The sequence below is a fragment of the Rattus norvegicus genome, chromosome X (assembly GCF_036323735.1).
Source record: "Rattus norvegicus strain BN/NHsdMcwi chromosome X, GRCr8, whole genome shotgun sequence".
NCBI lineage: Eukaryota > Metazoa > Chordata > Mammalia > Rodentia > Muridae > Rattus > Rattus norvegicus.
Window position 1 is genome coordinate 134,630,863 of NC_086039.1, and position 9,086 is coordinate 134,639,948.

The 9,086-nt window shown below is 40.2% G+C and overlaps 1 protein-coding gene and 1 non-coding gene across 2 annotated transcripts; one reads left to right on the forward strand and one right to left on the reverse strand.

Annotated features, from left to right (window-relative positions):
* Positions 1–336: 336 nt before the first annotated feature.
* LOC120099488 (small nucleolar RNA SNORA17) lies at positions 337–468 on the forward strand. Its single transcript, XR_005498659.1, has one exon. It is a non-coding gene; the product is annotated as a small nucleolar RNA SNORA17 (small nucleolar RNA).
* Positions 469–4,466: 3,998 nt separating this feature from the next.
* On the reverse strand, positions 4,467–5,405 carry Or1aa2 (olfactory receptor family 1 subfamily AA member 2). Its single transcript, NM_001000492.1, has one exon. The coding sequence runs from the start codon at positions 5,403–5,405 to the stop codon at positions 4,467–4,469; it is 939 nt and encodes a 312-aa protein (NP_001000492.1).
* Positions 5,406–9,086: the final 3,681 nt, after the last annotated feature.

The window sequence follows — 9,086 nt, forward strand, 5'->3', positions numbered from 1 at the left end:
TAAAGGTGTTTGCTAAGGCTGTGTACAAAGGCTGAAGCAGACCACAACTGAAAACATATTTTTTTTAGTAAAGAATACAATATACGAGTTTACAGTATGGTCAAATATCCAGTAATATATATTTGAAATATGTACATATATGTGTATACACATACACACATACACACACATACACACACATACACACACACACACACACACACACACACACACATATATATATATATATATATATATATATATATATATATATATATATATATATGTATTTGTCGTCCAACAAGAATAATAGTTGGGAGCTAGAGAGAAAGCTTAATGACTAAGAGCACAGTCTGACCTAGCCCTAAAATTGTTGCAGGAGTGGCTGCTGTGTCACACCTATGTCAGTAGGTAGCAGAGAGTAGAGAGGCTAGGTCTATGCTCAGTGTTCTAACCTATGAACATCTGAATGATTAAGAGCCTGATATTCCCTGAAAAAAAAAAAGCAACCCTGAGATAACCACCAGCCTAGTGCTTCACAGGCCCCAATGGCTCCCAGGACCAGGAACAAGCGAGAGACTAGAAGAAACCCACCAGGAACTGAGGGCCCTGGGCAGAAGACAAATGATCCTTCTATGGATCCACTTGAGTGGTCCATGTGAGGAGGAAACCAAAGATAACCATTAGACTGGCATAGTGGGGCCTGGACAAAGAACTAGCCTGAGATAACCACCAGTTAGGTGCTGGACAGATCAGGGAAATGGGGAACAGACCATTCCCGAGATGACCCCTGCCAGATACCGTAATGCATAAGCAGGGCATCATACTTCTAATACGACTCCTAAGACGGCCCCAGACATTCAGGGATCCTGTGGTCCTCTAAAAGTAGCAAGTAAATGGTTGAGAAATGGAAGATAAACAACAAAAGGATGTGGGCATGATGAAAAGAGGCACAACTGGAGATTCAAGTATACTGAAGAACAGCCTGATATGAGTATCTGGTGATACCACCTAAAACCATGGTGAGGTAAACGTCTGTACTGCCACTGGGGGCCATGTAGGGGTCCGTGGCCCTGAAGCAGCAGGATCTATTACCACCAAAGCCCAGATGGCATCACTGGTCTGGGCTGTTGACCAGGGACTTGTTTGAAGGCTGTGAAGAACTGGCCTCATCCCTCACTTGAGTACTTAGGGAGAGCTGGACTTGGGAGCATGAAAGCAGATGTGACCCTGCCCCTAGCCATCTGTAGTACTTGGGAGAGTAGGCCTGCACGTTGCAGGAATTGCAAGTGAGCCATGCCCAAGGGTATGCCCCTGAGAGACATGGCCTACCACTCATCTCCCATGGGATGGTGTGGACCAATGAGAAATGTCCTCCTCCCTTTGTGTTCCTCACCACTTGTGGCAGGCAGAAGACCTGTCCCTGGGTTCATGAGAGTAGGAAAGATGGCCTTAGCACTCATCAGCTGCAACACTCAACACTCTGGAGAACAGGCCCTGCACCTAACCTGGTCTGTACAGTAAAAACTAACCCTCCTGGTGGGAGCAAAAATAAGCAGGACTGAGGGTCTGAGCATGGGACAGCTGGCCCTGTCAATTGTCTGCCATGTGGTGTCATGGGCAAAGGAGAGATGGCAGGCAGAAGAGCTGGCCATGAGGTCATCAGAGTGGGAGAGTTTGCCCTTCTCCTCATCTGAGCAGCAGAGTAGAACTAGCCCTGGATTCAGGGGGGTTGCAAATGAGCCAGCCCTGGGGGGCATAACTGAGGGAGACCTGAAACTGCCTCCTGTTTGTTAGGCAGGCACAAATGAGCAAAAAAGGCCCTTCTCCCCTTCCTCAACTCTCACCATCTATGAAAGGCAGGAAAGCTGGCCTAGGGTTCATGAGTGTAGGACAACTGGCCATGACCCTCACCTGTGCAAAACTTGGGAGACCTGGTCCAGGGGTCATCAGTGTGGGAGAACTGGCCATGACTCTCACCTGCTGTAACACTTGGGAGAGCTGGTCCTGCACCTCACCTGGACAGCAGCATAGAATTAGACTTGGTAGCAGGGGTTGCTGGTGAGCCAGCCCAGAGGGTAGAAGACCTGGAGAGCCAGTAGGTTGACCAGATGAGATGTCACTATGGCCTAGATCCTGGCCTTTGAATTGGCTCACCCTAACATCTACCCCAGTGAGGAATTGCTGGGATGCATGAAGAAGTCAGGTCTACAGATTCAAAACTATTCAGGACAACAACAGTATATCTAAGTGATGTCCAAGAGAAGTCTCAGTGAGGTTCCAGTATTGATAGAGTAACAGAGGCAAGAGGCCTCATAAAAAGGGATCACTGCAATGAACATGTGCAAGCATAGAAGTGTAGACAAAAGGGTATATGGTGAGACACACTGTGATTCACTATCTTCCACAATAAGATTTTCTTCTCCATTACAGGGGGTTGTTAAAAGGGTAGAGGGTGGGTGTGAAGGGATTGAACTGGATTGCTGTACGTGATTTAAAATTCACAAAGACCCAATAAAAAGTTTAAAAGAAAGAGCACTGGCTGCCACATTCAGTTGATATCACTGAGAAGTGTGCTCTTTTGTGAAAGGAAACAGAGGTGCCATGAGTCTAGAACAGAAGTGGGTGCTGTGAGGAGAAAAATGAGGGGAGCCTGAATTCAGGGTATATTGCATAAGATAACAATGAATAAAAATAAATAAATAAATAAATAAATAAATAAATAAATAAATAAATAAATAAATAAAGCAAGCAAGCAAGCAAGCAAGCACTGGTCCTCAGCCAGAGGACATGAACTCATGTCCTCAGCCAGAGGACATCACTTCAATTACCAACATCTACATCTTGGCTCACACCATAAGTACCTCCAGTTATTGAGAATCTGATGCCTGTTCTGGCATCTATGGGGCACAAGATATGCAAGTGATGCACAGACATGCATGTAAACAAAACACCCATACACATAAAATGAAATTTTAAAGCTTAAATTTGTAAAAAGAATAGTTGGTGGCTTACAGAAGGCTACAGACAAGAGAAGCTATTTTCTAGAACAGCAACCTGTGATGACCCAGCAGTCTATCTAGTATGGAATTTCAGAGCCTTCTATCTCAAGACATGTTAAATACTAACTACACTATATCATCAATAGATGTAAAAAAGAGATAGGCACTAGTATAACTAATTAATAGATTATACCATATGAAAAGTGACGATCATAAGAAATTGGTATTTGATCAGGAATTACTAACAAAAAATTGTCAGAGAAAAAACTATCTTTTGAATGTCTACTTGATTCAATTCATCTTCCTGAGTGTTTACTCTATTTTAGGCATTGTATTCTGGCAAGAGCTACAGAGTTTAGTATGACAAGATCATCCTACCCACCTCCAAGGGTTCGTAGTACTTTGGACAACACAAACAAATATTGTACTAATTATAATCCATTGTGTCAAGTAATAAAACATTCATATGAAGTGGGTGTTCAATTTGCTAAGGGCTGGAAATATTGCTCAGTAATAGCAACATACACGCAGAGAAAAATAAAGTGCTATATGAGAGAAAAAAGAAAAGTGAGTTGTACCTAGAAACATGAGCGCTCATGGGATGCAGCATCTACTATGGAACCAGAAAGAATGTGTAGAATATATTAGAATGAGAAGATAAAACACATTTCAAGGAGAGCACATATATTGTGAGGACTAGAGTGCTGAAAAATCAGAGACTGCTCAAGGAATGAGAAGATGTTCAATGTAGCTACAACAGAGAGTGTGGCAAAGCTAGATGAAACATGAGTGATGCTTCATAGTTCTAGGGAGTCATCATTGCAGAACTTCAGAAGAATTTCATAGCTAAAGAGCCTCTGTAGTTCTCATAGGACAAGATGTTTGCTGTGTTTTGGAAGCACACTCTTTTCATAGTGTATACTTTTTTCTTCTTACCTGGCACATGAGAACACCACAACCTTTACCTCAAAGGACTAGAAAAAGAAGTTATTCATTGGACATTGTGAATGTTAACATTGTTTTATCTATATGATACTGTAAATAATAGCCATTCTTCTTTACCTATTCCCTACCTTCCCTTGATCCCTTGTCTCCCTTATCTTACTCTTCCCTTACCTCTTTTGAAATTTATAATTTAATATGTAAAATCTAGTTGAGAATAAAAGGTAATTCAATCCAAACATTAAATAAAATTATTAAACCTTGACTATATATTCATTTGTATAAAGAAATTCATTTAAGGAACAGTCTTTATGCAAGCAGTGAAGAAAGGTTGTAAATAAAATAAAGGAGTTTTGTTTTGTTGTTGTGATCCTTTTATTGTGATGAGATATCTTGGAACTAGAATCTTGGGACAGAACTGAGGTTAAGAAGTTGATGGGAGGAAACTGCTAAGGATGCTGAGTAGCCTAAGGCCCTGTATCCTTTTTGCCTATCTAGGTTTATAAGGATTAATAAAGATATCTGTAAGACAGAGTTCACCAACTACAAACAAAAGCTTCTTTGGCTGAATAACCTTCTCAGTGCCCTTTTCATGACTTTGTTCCTTAGACTGTAAATGAAGGGATTCATCATGGGGGTTACAACTGTATACATGACAGCAGCTACCTTATCTCTTTCTGGTGAGTAGCTGGAAGGTGGGAGAAAGTAGACACCAACAATAGACCCATAGAAGAGAGACACTGCTGAGAGGTGGGACCCACATGTAGAAAATGTCTTCCACTTTCCTTTTGCTGATGGAACAGCGAGAACAGCAGTGCCAATAAGTGCATAGGATACAAGAATAAAAACAAAGGGGATGAAGATAACTGTTCCCCCAACAACAAGGATGAGCAGGTTGTTGATTTGAGTATCTGAGCAGGCAAGCCTTAAAATAGGTTCCAGATCACAGAAAAAGTGTGGGATTACTCTCTGGTCACAGAAAGGCAAGCGACTCAACAAGCTGAGATGTAGTACTGAGACTAGATTAGAGATAATCCATGGAATGACAACCAACAGGGCACAGCGCTTGGGATTCAACAGTGCAGCATAGTGTAATGGGTGACAGATGGCAATATATCGGTCATATGCCATGGCTGCCAAAAGGAAATTGTCCAGGTCCACCAGGAACATAAAAAAGTACATTTGTGTAAAGCATCCTGCAAGGGAGATGGCTGGATTCTGGCTTTGAATGTCTGCCAACATTTTAGGGACTGTAGTGGTTGTGAAGCAGATGTCAGTGAAGGATAGATTGGCAAGGAAGAAGTACATGGGACTGTGAAGGTGAGTATCACTGATGATAGCCAGAATGATAAGTGAGTTTCCTACCATAGTGACCAGATACATGCACAGAAACAGCGTGAAGAGGAGCAGCTGCTGCTCAGACCCCACTGTGAGTCCCAGGAGGATGAATCCAGCGAAAGCAGTTCGGTTTCCTTGGTGCATGGTTCTGCGCTGTATCTAAAAAGGGGAAATTCATCTTCGTCGTTAAATGGCAACATGACACAGAAGCCCATCAGTACATCACACTAGATTGTAGAGGAGAGTCAGGCCTTGGAGACAGAAAACCCAAGGTTACATTCTTTCCCTATTAATAAAACAGCTGTAAGACAAAAGCCTAGTCCACAGTGAGAGACCAGTATTATTAGTAAATGGATTAAAGGGGAAAATGGGAAGTCTATATTTACAGCTCAGTATTCATGTCTTTGTTATCTGAGCACTATGGCGCTATTTAATCAGTTTCTATTTTCTGTTAGGTGCTGGGAGGATTGTACTGACACATGCGAAGTAGTCAGGTGTGTTTGAGTCACAACTGCACCAACTACAGCAGCCATCATTCACTAATCTGAAAACCTCGTGGAGCCTAAAAGCAAAAAGAAAGCTCCAAAGAAAAGCTGACCCAAACCCCACTTTATACATTTTACCAAGAGGAAGTGATCATCTACATGAAGTACCACAGGAGAGCCATGCAGGAATGCCCACTCACGCAAGCAACAAAGAGATAAAATGTAGTGCCCTGAGCCAATTTACACTGAAATCATTTGAACAGAAAGAAGCCAAAATAAAGGATGGTTTCTGTCATACCTTAAGTGTCAGTAATCATTCCATCTTCTAAGTTGTCAATATTCTACTAAGTGCCTTACATGATGCACTTTTTTCAAATATTTACCCTAACCTTATAAAATACATAGGACTATTGAAATGCAAATGTATAGATGAAAATTTGGTACGTCCAGAGTTATGTCGATCAAATGAACAGAGAAACCAGTGCAGCCGAGTCAGTTCTGAGCTTAGCCAGCATAATTTTAGAGATGTCTTGCTTGATTCCTGGGCTGTAACGTCTCTATACTGCTTTACACCATTGTGAATGCATCAGAGGAGCCAATAATTAATATTGATTCAACGTCACCCATATTCAATACACCTGAAAACTTATTCATCCAGTCATACACTGTCTGTCATAATAGAGTTGGACTTTGAGTTGTGAATTAGAACTTAATTGACCCACACTGGGAGCAAATAGACAATGGATGTGCAAACTGCAAGATTGGTTTTTCCTTCTTCGAACTTGGACCTCTTCTAGACTGTCCTACATGATGTTTGCAGATCCATTTTTATTAATTTGTTACATGAAGGCCTGTCATGCCTTCATACCATCTTCCCAGCCTAACACAATTAGAACTGCTATTATGTAAATTTCTATAACTTTACTGGTTTTCTGTTAAGAGTGTGCCTTCCATGATCAAACAAAAAAAGAGGTTGCTAACACTCCTGAATAGTCAGAGCAAGATTACAGGAAGGATGCTGCACTTATTTAATAACACAGGTTTTTTTCTAAGTACCATAGCAGTCCTCATTTGCATACTAACAAATGTGCTAATTGTAAATCAAGCAGGATAAGGTCTGGTGGGACCTCTGCTAGGCAACACTCTGCTGTTTCATACGTACAAAATGTACTGAAAATAATAAAGTGGCATATTATAATGTGCATGTAATCTAGGCTTTTCATTAATGCAGATTGAATTAACCAAGTTTAACAGCGCACGTTTCTGATTTGACTTTCAAGACATCATATTAGCTTGCTCCATTTAACTGAATGTTCCCATCTACCCTCTCCAAGTTGATGCTACCCTTCACAACCAAGCATGTTTGTTCCTTCCATCTGTCGCTGTTCTTATTCAAGACACTAAGTTGGCACAATATGTTTGCAATGAATGTAGGAAGCAAGTGTTTATGTTTGGTGTTGAGGTCTCCCTCCCATGGTACTCACCTTGGGTTTTTACGGCTGTTTCAAAGCTCTTACTTACATACAGAAATGGCTTCACTTTATTAACTAAGAAGTCAGCATTTTTTTCCAGCTACAATATCAACTTTTTCTCCTCCTCATAGTAAAAACAGTACCAAACAGAAAGAGAAAAGAGAAAAAAGTTTGGAAGGATGAAAAATCCAACCAGTGTTGTCTGTGCTTCTGCATTCTGGGCTCAGGACACAATCTTCAAGGCATCTTATTTAAAAACCATTCACATGCCCATCCTCTATGGACCAAGTGTTCCCCACTGGAATTCATGGGCATTATCTAATTTTGTGATATATGAAGATTGTATGCAACCAGAATAGATGAAAACATTATATACATGCTAGATTTTTTTATCTAGTCATGAACTAAAATATTTGATTTGAAGAAAAATTCAGCCTCCTCATATATAATAATAATTGTTCTTTGAATATCCATTTAATCTAAGATTTTTATTTGGAGAAATTTAGCAATAAAAGTAAAACTGGAGCATTTATCATCTTCCATGTACTACTCTAAGCCCACCATGTATATTGATTTTCATAATAAAACTGTGATATGGGGAAAATACGATGTCCTTTACACAGACAAACTGAAGTCAGAGTTTGAATGAGTTAATTAAAGAACTGGTGATGGTGGTAGACACATCATTACCAAGAAAGTCTCTCATTAGATCCTTTGTAGTCATTTACGATACTGTTTCTTAATGATCATGGATGGAGGAGCTATAAAAAGCATAGAGTAACATTTCCTTCTTACAATTCTTCCTTCAAAATCGGAGCAAATTTCCTCAGCACCTACTCAAATCTACTATGAAACCGTTACAACTAAACCTAGAGCCAGCTCTGTTTCTAACACTGGAGAGTACAGACATTCATACTACTGTGTTTTCCCATCATGTTTCCATTTAACATCACTGGCTAACCTTCTTCCTATGTTCAGGATCCTATATCCATTTGTCTTCCATGGAGATTTAAATCAACAGGTGTTTCAAAACTGTTTTCAAACACTTGGATTTCAAAACTGTTCTAGTCTTTGCAAAGTACAAGCAAACAGACAATCAAATCACCATCTATTTCAGACACTTAGTTACTAAACTAAATTATTTTGATCATTAAACACAATTTTTTTTGTATTAGCTGTATTTCTGTCTCCATTTAGTCACCTCAGCCCACTCCAATCTGCCTTCTGCTCCACATAATTTCACGGAAATAGTTCTTGAAGGTCATGATGACACTTATGCTGCTAAATCCAGTTTTCATGGCAACTTCACAGCATTTACCTCAGATGGTCACCCTTCCTAACATACATTCCTTCCTTGGCTTTGGGAAACTCTTACAAGCCTGGGATTCCTTCTAGTTGGGTGACTATTCTTTTGCATTTACCTTTTATTGGATCTTAATAGATATTTAAATATTTATGGTGATATGACAGAATTTTCCTTGCTTGTTCAACTCTCTCCTTCAAATATAATTATCTTTTTATTCTCAGGGTTTCGTTTATTATCTGAAGTGGAAATTTCTGGTTTCTTTGGAGACTTAGTTGAGTCATATGGTATTTTTCTGGCTGCTGTTTGATGAGAGGATACTTTCCTGAGGAGGATTTATCAAAGGATGTTTTGTTGAGGCAGACACTTGAAAGGACATGTGATGTTTGAAAGAATAGAATAGAACCCAACAGACAGTGAAGTACATTCTCACACTGCAACACTTTGCTGATCTTCACTGATCTTTGTTTGCCATGACTTTGTAGACAAAAATGCACCAAATAATGTCTCAGGTTATTCCAGCTACTTCCTCAGCTTCCAGGGACTCTGGCCCATAAGGCAGAGC